The sequence below is a fragment of the Podarcis filfolensis genome (assembly GCF_964270895.1).
Source record: "Podarcis filfolensis genome assembly, chromosome: 11".
NCBI lineage: Eukaryota > Metazoa > Chordata > Lepidosauria > Squamata > Lacertidae > Podarcis > Podarcis filfolensis.
The window spans coordinates 36044206-36061356 of record NC_139613.1 but is presented as its reverse complement, the minus strand read 5'-3'; the positions used below and the strand labels follow the sequence as shown (position 1 = coordinate 36061356).

General features: G+C 44.2%; 1 protein-coding gene across 7 annotated transcripts in view; it reads left to right on the top strand.

Moving 5' to 3' along the window:
• The first annotated feature begins 2810 nt into the window (after positions 1 to 2810).
• The window catches only part of MCTP1 (multiple C2 and transmembrane domain containing 1), a 180321-nt gene continuing 165980 nt past the window's right edge, over positions 2811 to 17151 (top strand). For 2 of the 7 annotated variants that reach the window (XM_083576643.1, XM_083576642.1), the window contains exon 1: positions 2872 to 4632. In XM_083576643.1, coding sequence (XP_083432769.1) covers positions 3889 to 4632 — 744 coding nt within the window. In that variant the 5' untranslated portion in view covers positions 2872 to 3888. Of the gene's footprint in view, positions 4633 to 17151 lie in introns of all 7 variants that reach the window. The other 5 variants (XM_083576644.1, XM_083576633.1, XM_083576639.1 and 2 more) reach the window with 5 other exon arrangements.

Genomic DNA, 17151 nt, shown 5'->3' with positions numbered 1-17151 from the left:
TTTCTGCCTTTTGGCTACCCAATTTGTATTATAGTTCTGCCTCCATTTTGCTATTCAACATGGAACAGCACAAAAAGTCAGTTGGAAAGTGAGCAGCGCATTCAAAATGGGTAATAAGCTATGCTTTGCTAAACCACCTATTCTGAATCAAATCAGGAGGGATAAGCTCTGTAGATACTGTACACCATCCCTGCTTCTCTATCCCCACTAATTGAGTTGGTGTTTCACTTTAACGGCGGGTGGGCTCTCTGAGGTGCAGTTAGCTGTCCTCTTAGTTCCTATTAATAGGGAATGCTTTCAGAGACTCGCAGCTTCAGTTGGGAAGAGCACATCATATGAGCATGCTGCTGGAGGCAGAGAATGTGAGTCAAAAGCTCCCGGAGAAGTAGCACGCATAGCAGAAAAGTCCACAGTTCTGGGGATTTCAGTCAAATTAGTTTTACAAGAAGTCGCTTGCTTGAAATTTCAGAGCCTTTCCTTTCATGCAGTAGAATCCATTTGTGAAATCCTAGTATTTCTTGCAAGCAAAAAAACCTCTCAGGCGGCCTGAGGCCCCTGTAAAAAAAACAAACAAACACACACACAGCTGGAGAGGGCTTTGCATTGCAGCGGCTCAAGGCAGTCATGCGGAACAGGTTGGAGATCCAAGACTGGGCACATTTCTGTGCAATGAAAGAGAATATGACATTTGTGCTACTATAAATAGAACATGCCTTTTTGGTCCAAATTAAAATGCTGAGCATCCATTTCTTCCCAACCCCCAGATGAAAAGGCAAACATAATCTCAGTAGAATCTGGTATCTACAAGTTGATGATAAAAAAGTATAGTCTTTTCATTATTGTTCCTAAATGTGATTGCAGCGGTGGGGGGGCGCTGAGGGCGAATAGCATTGTGTAACATTTGATAAGTCATTTGGGAATCATAGAACCCGTTTGCATCACCGGACAAGAGAAAGTAGGCTTTGGATGTGACAGAGGGGCTGGCCTGAAACATGAACTTGCCTCTTCTTTGTCTCTCTCTTCACTCCGTTCTCAAAACACCACTGGCTGCATTGACAGATGGCTGGAACTGCAGCTGCTGAACCAGCAGAAGAGCTTCCTTCGTTTTCCATTGCAGGCAGCTTCTGCATAGGAAACTAGAGCTCTCAGGTGAGACAGTGATGAGGGACCGACTGCACGCTATTTCAATATTGTGATTAGAAACCATATCTTGATATATATATATATATATATATATATATATATATATATATAATACAAAGTGGGGGTGGGGCAATTATCAGAATTCCATCCCGTTTCCCCACTGAATTGGGCTTTTAAAAATACATATAAAAATCTGCATGATTTGATCCTCTGATTTGTGCAGTAATACTCCAATGCTCTGTCTAGGATGCCCAACTTTTCCCTTGGTCAGAGTACTGAAATAAACTGAGCCTGCTATCCAATATGTTACAGGATCCAATATGGGATGCAGAGGGCAGCTTTTGCTCAGTTGCTTCAGCAAAGGTTGTTGAAAATTACCTGGTTCCAGTGGATCTGCTTTGGGTTGTCAAAACACCACTTGCAGAGCAATGTTTCTGAGGACTGGCCCTATCATTAGGCAGAGTGAAATGCATGTGTCAGGTCACAGAGACAGAGGGGTGTTGATTCCCCTGGCCATTCCTCTTGAGCTGCTCCCATCCTCCCAACCTGGTGCCCCAGCAGTGCCGGTTCTTGCATCTTGCTATCCTTTGCAGCCTGTCTGTGTTGTCTAATCACCTTCTACCAATGCATTACAGTCAGTGCCATTGGAGAACACTCCCAACCAGGTAAGCAGGCAGATTGGTAAACCTGCTCAGGCCATGTGCTCCGGCATGCATCATATGTGTACATGTTGCTCTACTCATGCGATGCGCGCTGTTGCTGTTGCATAGGAGCAGCTGTTTGAGTGGGTAAAGAGCGCAGGAACCAGGTGGAGTGGCAAATGAATGGCAACATAACGTTGGTGGCCAGAGCAGCTGCGTTTGCAACACATTATTATTTGATATTAAATTTATATGTTGCCCTTCATCCAGAGATCTCAGGGCAGTTCACGACATAAAACATAGTGTGCCCTGACCCTCTCAGCTAGCTTACTGCCCTCAGAAGGGTATGTTCACATCACTGCTTACTCTGCATCCAGTGTGCTCCTACTGTTAGTTTTTGAAGCCACATTCACACAACTTTAGCCACAATCCATACCAGTCCTGTAGCTTATTGACAAATACTGTTGCTTGATGTGTTTTTCCTTCAAACCAATTCTAATAGAAATGAGGATGTGGAGTAAGTGGTAATGTGAACATTTGAGACCGCCATTGCACACGCGAAGATGAGTGCCCATGTGTAGATCACAGCATCACAAATAGGATTTGGGAGGTTGCAGGGGTGGGGCAACCAAAAAGGTCATGTGGGTCAAACGAAGACATCACAAAGGCCCCTCTCTCAGGTGAACTGCACTGTGCAAATGTGGCATGAAATGCGGGGCAGGGGGAGAATGACCTTGCTGTGTTTTAAGCTGCTAATGTGAGGTTAGCAGCTAAGGTTAGAAATGCTAAGGTTCATCAGGCAACCTGGTTGGCTGTGTTTGTGTGTATATATGTATATATATGAGAGCGAGAGAGGGAAGAAGAAGAAGAGTTTGGATTTGATATCCCGCTGCGATACCCGAAGGATTCTCAAAGCGGCTAACATTCTCCTTTCCCTTCCTTCCCCACAACAAACACTCTGTGGGGTGAGTGGGGTTGAGAGACTTCAAAGAAGTGTGACTGGCCCAAATATTGTCCTTCACGTCCAGCAGTAAAAGGAAGTTGGGCCAGACCTGCGTACTGGTATTGTGCAGGGTTCAGGCTTGTGGGATCTACTTAAAAAAAAAACAAAAAACTAAAAAAACACACTAGGAAATCCCTTACAGATCAGCCAGAGATCTACTACCAGTAGACCCCAACCCACCTTCTCCTCCCCACCTTTCTTTTGCAGGGTACCCTGTCCAATGCCTCCAGTGGAGCCAATGAAAGTGACAGAGACAGGATAAAAAGGAAATGCCTCTTCACCTTTAGGCGATATTCACGCTCCACTTTTCACCCCCCTTCTAACCTCTAACTTGGCTTGTGGGCTAGCATGAGTCGCGCGTGTCTACCTTGTCTCCCGGTTATCTCATTCCAATGGGCATCCTTCCTCTACAGGCCAGTACAAACCAGCGTCTCTCGTTCCCTTATCTGCACCCAGCTCCTCTCGATCCCGCCCTGGAGCCTTCCTCCTCTTCTTCTTGCACCTCCGTGAAGGCTGAGCTCTGCAGACCGCCCATCTTCCACGCTGACCCATCGCCGCGATCATCATCCTCCCCGCCTCCTCCCCCGCCCCGCACTTTTTGGCCAGCTGCCTCCAGCGAGCGCGCACGTGCCTGTCATTAATCTAATCACCCTCCCCCACCCCCGCCCCGTCAATCAGCCGGCACGAGCCTGCGCGGTCCGTGTGACTTAGCAGCTGCGAGGAGGGCGAGAAAAGTCCGGCGCGCGAGACACAAAGTTCGGTGGAGGCGCGTTCCTTGCTCGCTTGCGACGCCTCACGCGACGACGGCTGCTGCTTCCTTCTCCTCCTCCTCCTCCTCTTTCGCGCCCACTCGCGGCTGCCACCCTGCGGGTGGTGCACCCAGACTGAGCCGCAGCCGGGGCACGCCGCTGAGGTAGCCGCCTATCGCGGGGCTGAGGCGGCCAGCGCGCAGCCTCTTCCTTTGGCCGGCCTGGATTGAAGCCTCCAGGCTCCACCGGGCTCTGCTGCTGTTGCCTCCGCAGCAGTAGACGCCGGCGGTGGTGGCGTTTGTGGAGAAGCGGGAGGAGGCGGCGGCCAAGAGACGAGGCGGAGGCGGCCGTTATGGAGCCTGAGGCAGCAGCGGCGGAGAAGCCCAGCGACCCCGAGCCGGCGTCCTCCTCCTCCTCGTCCTCCTCCTTCCAGGCCCGGCTGTGGAGAAACCTGCAGCTGGGCGGCAAGAGCAAAGGCGGCAAAGCGGCAGCCGCCGAGCGCCGCAGTGCGGAGACCTCGCCGTCGCTTCCTCGCGCTCGAGCCGAGCAGCAGCAGCCGCCTGAACAGCCGGCGGCGGCCAAGGGGGACTTGCTGAGCGGCGGCGCCGTCAAGTGGAGCGGCTTCAGGCGCAGGAAGCACGTGCTGGACCGCGTCTTCTCGTCGTCCCAGCCCAACCTCTGCTGCTCCTCGGCGGAGCCCCTGGAGGCCGTGAGCAGCGAGGCCGGCTCGGCGCTGCGCCGCCTGAGGGAGCACATCCTGCACCACCACCACCACCACCACCAGGGCAGGGGGCAGCCGCCGTCGCCTCAGGGCCGCCGCCCCGACGACGCGCGCCCCGCCGCCTCCTCCTCGGCGTCGTCTTCGCTCTGCCCGTCGCCGGCTGCCCCCGCCCGAGCCGACAGGGGGCGCGGCGGGGATGGCCCCCCGCAAGCCGAGAAGGGGGAGGAGCTTCCCCCGCCGCCGCCCCGGCCGGGGGCGCACCTGTCCCACCAGAAGAGCTCCTCCCTGCCGGGCACCGCGTGCTTGGAGCAGCTGCTGCAGGAGTCGCCCACCAAGGGCAAGGCCAGAGCCAGGGAGGGCAGCGGCAGCCCCGCGGTGAGTCCCGGGAGGGGAGGGGAGGGGGCGACGTTTGGCCAGGAAAGGGTTAAAAGGTTCATGTGCTTCGTGGATTTGTTTCACTTTAAATGTGATGGGGAAAGGACAAAGAATTCAGTTGTTGCTCCTTGCATGCATAGGCCAGAGTACCTGACTGGGGACTTCCATGACAGTACTAGATGGAACACAGGAAACTTTGGCCTAAGTTGGCCATGGATTGGTATCCATACTCAAGGGTATACAGGTAGTTGTAGTTTTGTATTACATAACCATAAAAAGCTGGCAAACTAGGTGCCTTTGTGTGAATGTGGCAAGGTTTGGCAAGGACCACGAGAGTCAATTTTTATCTTTTTGAGGAGAGGAGTGCATTGGTGGCTGTTGCTCCAGCCACAGTTTCTCGGTGTATCAAAACGTGTACACCCTTGGCCCAGGGGCTAGGTGTTAACTTAGGAGCAGTTCAACTTGACATATTGGGGTAGCTTGCTGGATGTTCAGCTTTTTCTGACCCCCCCCCCCCGCACACATTTGCCCTGTAAAATAGCAACTTTGAGCACTAGTTTGCTTCCCTCCCCCCCCCAGTAGTTCTGTGGTAGCTTCATCAAGATCACTTGGCAACATTTTCTTTGCAAAGTTTTCATGGGGGGGGGGAGTGGAGGAATTTTGGTTCAGGTGTTCTTTAATTCTGGAGAAAATGTTTTACACTTGGTTATGTAGGAAGGTCCAGGCAGGTGAAAGATGTTAACACCTGTACACATAAGAATGTGCAGTTGGCTCGTTTTCTTAAACAGCAGGTTTGTACACTGGAAACTGGTCTTGACATTGAAGTAATCTACATGTGTGTTTACTGGAGTGCAGTTAGCTTGGATGTATAACGTCTGACACTAGAGAGATACAGAGTGTAGATTAGAGTTGGGAATATTTGCAGTGGTTGCAGCATTTGGATTTTCCCACCCTATATGATGTCAGAGCCTTTGTCAGCAAATAAGCTCTGAATAAGATTGATGTCTAAATCTGAATGAAGAAATGATGGCTCAGGCAGGACACATGCAGAGAACCTATGCTGCTTCTGTGCAGGTAACTTATTTCATTCATGCTTACTGTGAGATTGGTGTGAGATATTGAGTGCATATAGACTTACTCTGATATTTGCAAGCAGCTACATTAACAGCATGATGTGCAAAGTAATTTGTAGTGTCAGTATTTTGAGACAGCCGCAAGGCTACTTGTTCCATCCACTTGTGCAATCAATCCCCTTTTAGCAACAACATATATAAATATTTTGAAGATGAGATGATTTCTTTTAAAAGGAGATATTTGTACTCCATAGGTTAAATATTCCTTAGCTAAACAGAAAATGTGCACAAACCAGAAGGAGTACTACCTTCACTACCTCTGAGAGACATCTGCCTCTCCCCACTCCCAATTTGGATTATATCCACTTAAATGCCAACAATATTCTTAACCTTCATAAAGGAAAAAAATGACAGTCGTATTTGGGTAATCCCCCCCAACTGACTTTCATTGTATCTTATTTTATTTATAACTACAAGTATTTATAAACAGTCAGGTCATGAAAAAATATTGTGGCAGTGATACATGTGCGCTTTAAGATTAAGACCTTCTGAACTCAATAGGATTTACTTCTGAGTAAACATGCGATTAACCTGCTTCCCTCCATCACTTTTTGCTTGAAAAAGCATGAGTCAAATTTAGATGTATTCTGGGTGGGGGTGGGTAAAATGTCCTGAAATAAACCAATGAGTGGTGTGTTAGAAGAAAGACAAATCTGTTTCTTTGTGTTGGCTTTTGTTAGAAAAATCACATGGAAAATTTTTACTCCAATATGCTAATTTACATGGATTTTTTTAAAAAACGCCACCTTACCCCCCTCCATTTTTAAGATTAATTTGGTTGCCTTGTAATGTCTTTTGCCCCATGTGGTTCTTTGCAGAAAGAAAACTGTCAGTAGTAAGTGGCTGAACTATGGGTACGTTGTTTATTACTATGCAGGTGACAATAGATTAGAAGAACCATGATTTTTTTTTGCAATGAAAACTGTACCCCGGAGTGGATTTCAACCCTGTGTTTCATATAAAGAATTAATAAAAGTTAACGTTGGAAATCCTGGTCTAGGACCTGCTTAATTGGTCACAATGCCTTGGAAATTAAGTGTATTGTTAACCTTATGTGCACAGTAACATGTACAAGTAACACTAAAATCTGTGATATTTCCTTTTTAGACTATTTGTTGTAGTTGTCACTAAATTTGTACACTACCCATCCATTCAAATTATCTAAAAGCAAAATAAAATAAACCAAAACAGCATAAAGCTCAGCAACTACCCTAAAAATATGTATAATAAACTATATGTTTCTGAAGTATAGACTTAATCCATTAACTCTTGATGTCAACAAGATTCTCATGGTCAGCTGGAATGCTTCAAGTAGCAATTGGAGGGCTGCTGTCTGAAAGCATTATTACTCATGCTCTAATTCTTAGCACATTAACTTGGAAGTTAGCTCTGTTGATTGAAATGGAGCATGCTTCTAGGCAAGTGTGCATAAGACAACATCCTTTACTTTGCTACATCATATTATCTATGCTGCAGAGTTGGTTTCTTAAACCGTACATGTACATTTAACACTTCTTTTTAGATTTTAGAAATTCCACTCTAAACACAAGATTAAAGATGAAACAGTTGTAAAAAATAGGTGGTGTTTCTGTGCATTTAATTTAGTTTGTCCTGGAAACATAGTAGCAATGTGAAGGCACATTATGGTAGGTTTGTATGATGGAAAAGCTGAAGCTCATTAGAAGGATTATGAGAAATCAATGTTCTTTTTGCAGTTGTCTTTGGGGGGGGAAATCCTTTGTACACCTTGCTTGGCATAATTATGCCCTGATAAAGGGTACAATTCTAAACAAATGGCACTAGTTGCATAATCTGTCTTCTGGAATCCACTCTTGCTGTTCTCTTGAGCATAATTTATTACTACTTTTGTTTACTCTTAATGCCTATGTGGTTACAAAAATCAATTATACTAGCTCCATCTGTGCACATACTTCTACTTCTTTTTTCTTGGAGAAAACTTGATAGCTGAATACATAAAATCCTTGCAAAGCATTGTGTCTTGGAAGCTCTTTAGGGCACTGTCAAAACAATGGGAGTTGAACTTCAAGTAGCAAGCTTCCGAGGTCTCTAGACTCTAAAATAGAAAAAGTGAGAGATAATCTTAGGCAACAACTTTGTATACATTTGTGTTTTCCCCTTGGCTTCAGTAAACCTTCAATTTGCCTATCGAAGGTTCGAATCTCCACGACGGGGTGAGCTCCCGTTGCTCGGTCCCTGCTCCTGCCAACCTAGCAGTTCGAAAGCATGAAGTGCAAGTAGGTAATAGGTAGCGCTCCGGTGGGAAGGTAAACGACGTTTCCGTGCACTGCTCTGGTTCACCAGAAGCAGCTTAGTCATCCTGGCCACATGACCCAGAAGCTGTACGCCGGCTCCCTCGGCCAATAAAGCGAGATGAGCGCCGCAACCCCAGAGTCGTCCATGACTGGACCTAATGGTCAGGGGTCCCTTTACCTTTACCTACAGCTATACAAATCAAATAGGTTTGGCTGCTAGTAGTCATGGAAATGGATGAGGCATGGGCAAGAACTCTGCAGGTGCTCAATTCTTGATTTTGAACTGTGTGTGGCAAAATAGCTGAGGAACATGGCTTGGTTCATCACCTGATTTTACTCCCCAGAATTCAATAATTTGATCTACACATTGAAAGTGAGTGGGGCAACGAATATGAAAAAAAATGCATTGGTCAGGAATAGAACATATCTATGTGGCACTATTTCTGGAAGTTGCATTTGCAACCTTAGGATTGTACATCATGATCTGAAGACTCCAGCTGCACGCTTCCTTCATTATAAGTCTGCATTTGAGTTGTATAGCCTGGGAGAGAAGAGGTTTGTAGCTCAGGGTGATAGGTTGTTCCACCTCCCCTGAGGTGTACTATTCCTGTGGCAGAGAATCTTTCGCTGGCAGACTTGCTTTTGAGTATTATCCTTCACTTTCTTCTTGTTATTACTCTTGGCATTAAATTATCTCCATCCAGGAAGCATAGTGGATGAATTTTGAATATCATTGTTATATGCCTATCTAATTTGAGCTCCTAACAGAAAAAGTAGCATACATGAGCTTTTTAACATCCCTAATTGTGTGTGCACTCAGACCATTGCCTACTTAAACATTACTGTGTGTGTGTGAATGTAATGGAAACTGACTGACTTAAGGAGAGAATTGGATTCTTAGCATATGCAGAAGGGCAAATCTCTCAGATGTGTTTTGGCATTTCCCCCCTCCCCCCTTGTTGCCTCAGTTCAGTATCTTAATAATGCTAAAAGAGCCTTAGTGGTTCAGAGCAAAGGTCCACCCAGTTCCGCATTCTAGACTCACAGTGACTAACCAGATGTTCTGCTGGCGGGACTTCTATGGCCATGAGAAGAACAGTGTTCTCCCCATTTGTGCTCCCCAGCAACTGGTATTCAGATGCACACATCTGTTCTGCTCTGTGCTCCATTTAGAAGAAGAGCTGGATGTAAATATAATACCACCTTCAGTATCACAAGGGGAAGTCAGCCTACTTAAGAGTTATTGGCTTGCTTCCTGGGAGGAGAAAGTGGGATAATGTACACCGAGGTCTAATACTTACTGGGAACCAATCTTCTGAGTTGTGGGTGCTGAACAAATTAATCTCATGTAGTGCCTTGGAAGGAATATTCCCACCCCTCCCCTAGGAGAGCAATCCTTTATTTACAGTGTGTGTATGGTAAGGATGGGAAACTGATGACTTACCAAGGATCTCTTAAGCCCCTACCTGACCTTCCAATCCCAAAGAGTCTTTACCACCCATGCTTAATGATGCATGCCAGCCTTTCCCCCACAGGGACTTGTGCAAAGAAATAAAAACAGTTTCCTCTCCAGTGTAAATTGCTATAGAGGTTCCAGAGTTTGCTTCTTCAGCACTCTGAGATAAAGAATCTCATGCTCTACCAACTGGGCTATTACGGGGTAGTCTTCATTTTCTGTTGCCTGTGATTTTAAAACACACACACACAAGTCTCTCTATATGTATGTATTTTTGGCCTTTCAATCTTCATTCAATTTGTCGCTATTGTTAGTGTTGTCTCTTAGGACCTTAATGTAGCCCACGGCAGAAAATTACATAATACCCTTGCCATGTGCTCAAGGTTGACATGCTATGATCGACGCATTCAGTGGAATGAGACAGAAGATTTCTGAGTTGGCAGTGTGGATTGCACCACCAGAGTGAGGCTGAGTTATGCATTCCTTCAAATGTGGATCCTGTGGCCTTCACGATGCTACCACTCTTGTAATCCCTGACTATTGGTCATGCAGACTGGAGCTTATAGGACATGGGAGTCCATCAACTTCTGCAGGGTTGTAGGTTTCACATTCCTAATGTAGAATTTTAGCATTGCCAATAGATGTTTTTGTGCCATATAGAAGGCAGAAAGGTTGTTTTTATATGGGGTGCATGTTTAAACTTTTGTGTATTTTGATACTTGTATGAACTTTAATTTGTAGTAAGTGGTTGTATACTAGCTCTCTGTTTATTGTGGTAGTTGACTATTTGTATGGAATTTCTTCTTTGTACAGGAGAATTTAAGAGTATAAACCTTCACCGGCACTTGGAAGGGATGCAATTTAATCCATCACCTCAGAATTTCACCTCACCATATTGCTGCATGTGTTGACATGACCTAAGATATTAGATAACACAAAGGAGGTAATCAGTTGCATGGAAAAGGAGAGTTAAGTAGCATATTTCGTATGGCAGTCAAGGGAACCGCTAGGAGGTAGAGCTCCAGTAACAGGAGACAATAAGCTGAAAGATCTTGAATCTGAGCATGTTGCACATCAAATTTTCACTTTTGCACATGCATATTTTTGTCAAACTAAGAATTTGCCAAGAGGTGTTGGTTTTTTTTAAAGTAAAAGCCCACCCAACATGATTAACCTACCATAGGAAATTCAGTCTTAATGAAACACTTGGAGAGTGAATTCTGAAACAAATTGTGAACATGATGGTATTTTTCAGGATGTTCTTTAGGGATCCTTGTCAGTGTGGTGAAATGTTGCATACAAAATGTTACAGCTATAAATAGATTTTCTCACGAACACTCATTTCATTGCAAGTAGATGTGCCTTTCTAGCTCATTTAAAATCAGCACGTAGTTCTGAAACTGACAGCCTGCCAATCAGCGGATACAGTGCAGTCCTCTACTCAGAAGTCCCATTGAGTTCAGTGTAGTTTACTTCCAGATATAGGACTGCAGTACGAAACTTGCTGTGTTCTGTACATGACTAATGTGTTTGACTAATATATATATATCACACATTCTTTCCAGGAATATTCTCTTACATGGCAGAAACAAAGGTTGGTGGGGAGGGGCAGTTAAGCTAAATGGCGTAGGATTTAGTTGGGGAAAACGGTGGGGAAGTAAACAGCTTCCCCCAACACTACTTCTCTAGTCAGATTCGGTGCCCCCTGTGACTAATTTTGCGGGGTTTGTTTTTGGAGGCTTAAATGAGATATCTTTCTTGCTTCAGTGTGACTCTATCTCTGTTTTGTGGGAAGCCTGCAAGCAGGACATGAGCACAACGGCACTCTGCCCACCTTCGATTACTGCCTCTTGACAGTGAATGTAGAGCATAGCCATTGTTGCCCAGGCTCTCTTCTAAGATACTAAAAGTCAGGTGTGGGAGCCAGTGTGGTGTAGTGGTTAAGAGCGGTAGACTCGTAATCTGGTGAACCGGGTTCGATTCCCTGCTCCTCCACATGCAGATGCTGGGTGACCTTGGGCTAGTCACACTTCTCTGAAGTCTCTCAGCCCCACTCACCTCATGGAGTGTTTGTTGTGGGGGAGGAAAGGAAAGAATGTTAGCCGCTTTGAGACTCCTTCGGGTAGTGATAAAGCGGGATATCAAATCCAAACTCTTCTCCTCTTCTTCTTCACTTTATGGGGCTGATCTGGCCTGTTAAGCCTTTCCAAGTGGCCCTCCAACCCTGATCCATTGTGTTGGTATCATTGCCTTTGGCAGCAATGCTCTTCCCATGTCACCTTTGAAACTAATGATTGCTCTTTTCCTGGGTTGTCACTGGAGAGAAGAAGCATAGAAGAATGGAAACAAGGGGAAACAAGTAATTTTTATGTTGGGTGGGGCGAGTAGTTGTGCCCATTTTTGTTTTGTCCATGTCCACCACTGACCTGCAGCCTCATATGGTCAACCAAGAAACAATGCGGCCCCTGGGATGAAAAGGTTCCCCAGCCCTTGTTATATAAGCTGTAAAGAGCTCAGACCTGGATTTCCATTTTTCTTTTCCAACTGATGTTTGACAATCTGTGGCTGCTGAGGATGTTCAAGCCTCACTGGAATGTTTTTGGATGGACTTTCTCCTTAGATGCTGAAACATATTTTTTTTTAACGTTTGCATACATGGTTGCCCTGATCATGCTGATATCTTCCTCTTGTTTCACAATGACCCTGTATTTTTGGCTCTGTTCCTATTGGCACTCAATCACTTGTTTTGGTTATTAGAGAGAGTGATAGCTGCAGTTCTGAACAGATTGCTTTAACTAATTATGTTATGCTGCATTATAAAAAGTCCTGTCTACAGGTTCCTTTTTATTCTGTCCATACCATTATTTTATAAAATGATCCAATTATAGTGCCACATTGGAAACGTAGTATTCAATTTGGTTCTTCGTGATAATATGCTTGGGGGGGGGGGGAAAGAATTAAGATAAAAAAAATCCCTGTGCCAAATGTTTGTTCTTAACATATATTTCTTTCTTGGCTGCATTTTGCTTTAGGGCATTTATTCATTTAAAATGTTTCCTTTGCTTAAATTTTACAGGAAATCAATTAATAAATAGCTTTCATTTTACTTATGAAAGATCTGTCTAACTGCATCTGTCTGAAGCAGGGTTATTAACTGTAATGACACAGGACAAAAGAACAATGAATAGCAATAACCAGAGCAGTGATTTTTGTAACTTTCGTATTGGATTTCATCTAGAAGGTGCCTGCTTCATTTTGCAGGATATAAATCTGTGAAATTGCTAAAGCATCATACTAAGTCTGAGGTATCCATTTCCCTCTGAAATCAATAGGACTTGTTGGGGGGTGTGTCGGGAAATGATATAAGGGAACAGGGGAGCAAAATGTATTGCTCCACTTGCTCCTGTACTACAGAAGAGCGATTTGACATGCTTTCACAAGGATTCTGTGGTAGTCTACGGTTACCCTTTGAAAACACTCTGGCTAATATTTGTATAATCCACTGTGCTGTCATTGTTGTTTCTTTAGAAAATCTTCTGGATGCAGATTCTTGATTCTCCTTGAGGCATTTCTCAGATGTTGCAAGTGAATCTGTGGTATATGGAAATGGGAGCCATGAACAACTGCCTAGGTGTAATTCCTTGCAGTGGAGAGAGAGCTTGTGAACTTAAAGCACACAACTGCTTTCCATCAGTCAGGTTGGGCTAGAATGATCCTCGGGGAGCCTTCCCGCTCTACAATTCTATGATTCCAGTTGTGCTTTATGCTTCTGGCCCAGTGTGAGCCACAAAAGTGGTGTGTCTGATGCAAATAGAAAGCTGTTGATGGGGGAGGGGGAATACACTGGGGTGGCCTGATCTTTTTCCTACCTTAAATTTATTCTGCCTTCCCAGCTTTCATTGTGGCATTTGGTTGAATCTAGAGCATAAAACCAATTTACTTTGGCTCCTAGCACACATTGTTTCCCATAATCATCAGTCCTTTGTAAGGTGCAAAGAGAAGCTAATCTTTTTACTTTCAATATTGTTTCTCCTTTGGGACCATTTTTATTGGATTTTATTTTCAGTATATTGCAAGCTTTCATCCTCTTTGATGGTAGGTCAGTGATGATGTATAATTTTATGTGAAAAGTTCAGTGTATTTGGTTCCTTTTAGAAATAATTTCTTTTTCTTCCTTTTTTTGCTGAGAGCTGCTCTGGCTTCAGGGGTGGAGAAGGAAGTCCATATAAGAACCCTGCAGTATTCTCCTGTCTAAAGGGTAACACACATTATATTCAGCTTACATTGTGCATATCTGAATTTCACTGTAGATAATCAGGACCGAGGAAACTTGGGTCTTAATTTCCTCTTACTAGTGAGCCTCGAGAGGGACACTGTTGGCGCTGTGGTCTAAACCACTGAGCCCTTGGGCTTGCCGATCAGAAGGTTGGCGGTTTGAATCCCTGCAACAGGGTGAGCTCCCGTTGTTTGGTCCCAGCTCCTGCCAACTTAGCATTTTGAAAGCACGTCAAAGTGCAAGTAGATAAATAGGTACCGCTCCGGCAGGAAAGTAAATGGCATTTCCGTGTGCTGCTCTGGTTCGCCAGAAGCGGCTTAGTCATGCTGGCCACATGACCCGGAAGCTGTCTGCGGACAAAGACAAAGCCTATAGAGCGAGATGAACATGCAACCCTTGAGTCATCCGTGACTGGACCTAATGATCAGGGGTACCTTTACCTAGTGAGCCCTGAAATGTCAATAATAGATACATAGCTTCCTTTCTCCCTGACTTCTTGGAAAATCGGAGGAGGATGTGTAGAAGTCTGCCCCAGGAGTGGGTTGGGGAAGAACTTTCTCTCACATTGCTTTCAGTAGTTGGGTGCAGGGAATGAGGTGAGCTGCTGCCTGTAAAACACCAGAATAATGAACTGTGAAGGTGACTTCATTCATCTTTTGGAATTTAGAAAGAAAAAGCAGTGCCTGTTTTCTAGGCAGTTGCTGTTGTGGTTTCTGTTTTGAAGCTGCATCCCTTGCTGTGGAGTTGTCAACCCTGGTGTTTGTTGGACATTGAGGTGGCTCTGTAATGACAGTTGCTCTGAAGATCTTCAGACTTTTATTATGCTTCGTGGATTTACAGTGTAACCCTATGCATGTTACATTGAAGAATGGAACTTACTCTCAAATAAATGTTCATGTGTTTGCAGCCTTAGATTTCTTTTCAAAATAATAAATGTCAATATTTAAGATAGAAATTCTTTAGCGAAACTCTGTTGGATTAGCAGCCTCATATAACCAACATGCTTACAGCTAATGCAAGAAGGGGTTAAGACCATAGAGTAAGCTGTGCTGCCAGGACATTCTACCTCACCTTGAGAAGGATGGTTATCAAGCCTTTGTTCTTCTCATTCCACCATGTGAACTCTACCAATAAGGAGGTCTTAAGATGGTCACTCCAAACTAAGACCCCATGGCTTAAGCAAGCTATCCTTGTGTTTCTATACAAATAATTTTGAAACATTTATCACTTTTGGAACATGTGTTTTACTGACTATGCGTTCTTAACTGCTGTATGGAAAAGCACATAAATCTGACCTTGGTTTGTAAGTAAACCAATTTTAACTTACCAGTGTATGGTCTCTTTCTATGTTAAGGGAAGAGGGGAACTTTGGAAGCAACTTAGAAGGGGATATTTTAAAGGTTAAACAGCCTATATTTTTGCATTTGACTTTGCTGCATGTTTGTGATTTTAAATCTCTGCTTGGGTTCTCTCACAAAAGAGCATTGTCCCAAACCTGGATCTTGCCATCCAGATAATTCACCTATTTATACTCGGTTTTTATCTTTAACCAAGCAAACACCAGCGCTAACTGAGACAGTACAAGCCTTAGACTTCTTTGTGGTGCCCCATGCTGGGGGATGTAACAAACAAGTCAGAGGCTCAAGTTGTTATCCAGTCCAGCCACTCCTGGGTGTCAGGATGAGATCCTCATAGTATATGCAGTAAATATATTGCCCATGTTTTCTGACACTTGGTTTATAATTACTTGATTATAAAAACACAGGTTTTTCACACTGCAGATCACCTTATTTTAGGAGTGGTCTCTTTTTGGTACTGCCATCCTTCTGAACACTGACTTCTAACTGCAATATAGGTATTTGCCTCCCCAAGGAAATTAGTCTAGCCAGATGCTACGGCAGATACTCTCTCTCCCTGCCCCCATCCTGTGTATCAGTGAGTTGCACTTGAGATCTTATCTTCTGCTTGTTTAGCAATTTCCACTTTAGCAATTTGCACTTCAAGCTCCTTATCCATTTTCTTGGATTGAGACCAGCAAGGAAAGCATATGGTATTATTTTCAACAGGAAAAAAAACAACCCCAGCCACTTTCCATATATAGATCAAAAGAAATACTGCATGCCTTTTTAACTGAATTACATATGAGAGAGTTAGTTACAGTTATGGCTTTGCCGCTCACATTTGCAGCAGTAGAATTACTGGGCGAATGTACCTTTGACAGTGTAAGATGTTCATGTACAGGTAGATCTATAATAATTACTTTGGCTGCTGAGTGCAGCAAGATGTACTGAATTCCTGGACTAGTGATTCATGGTAATTTGTTTGGTGCTTTTTGGAAAGAAACTCAGGTGCAATCATTTAGAAGACAAGCCAAGAAAAGTAAATATATAGATATAGATATATACATGTGTGCTAATTTATCTCTGCTTTCTTCTTCAGTGATTCCATTTTATGGGGTTGTGACGGAGCATTCTTAAAGCACATACCATTCTTTAGCATATGCTGCATATCTTGCTGATTTAATCTGCCCTGGATTTGTTTTAAATGAAGAGTGGCATATAAACTATCAAAAATGTTTTGAGGGGGGAAGCCTTGGTTTGGGGAAGCTTTTGGGACTGACATGTATTCTGAAAATGGTGTGTTGGTACTATTGATAAGATGTTCAGAGGCCAAACTTCTGCTTTCTTAAAAATAAAAATTTTAAGCTGCTTAGAGACATAGGTACACAAGGGCTATCCATTCTTTCCCCATAAAATTGTGCTTGATACTTGAAGAGGGCGTATGCTGGTACTGATGCATTACAAGTAATACCTAGTTTGCTTTTAGTTAGCCAATCCCTCTCTTAAAACTGGTTTATCAGTCACTTGGCTGACTCATTTTTGTACAGGGTATTTTACTGCTTATATAGAGCCACTATTCAAAAAGGCCTTCAACAACATTACATGTCTGGATTTCAGAGGCTTTCTAAATCAGAAATACACAGTCAGCAGTTTATTAATAGGCTTGCTATGTGTCAAGAACAATGTTCATTGAGAATACAAATGTCAGTGGTACCAGCAACCTGTGTTCTATTTTTATTTATAGGTGAAATGTTAGCAGCAAGTGAGTTAACTCTGCAGTAGCTGGTCAAGTGAAAAGCGTATGTAAAGTCACTGAATTTATTCAGTGTTGAAGAGACCAGAGGGTCGGCAGGAGTTGGTTTAGGCTGCTCAGCCTCCCTCTTGCTCAGCCTCCCCATATAACAGCTGACTTGTGGGTAGTGCAGCCTCCACAGCTGCTTTCCTGTATGTCCTCCAGCCTGCAGTTGGCCCTGGAGCTTCAACTCTGGATATTTTGGTCTGCATTGGAGAGAGTGCAGGGGAGATAGCTGAAGAGCAGGTA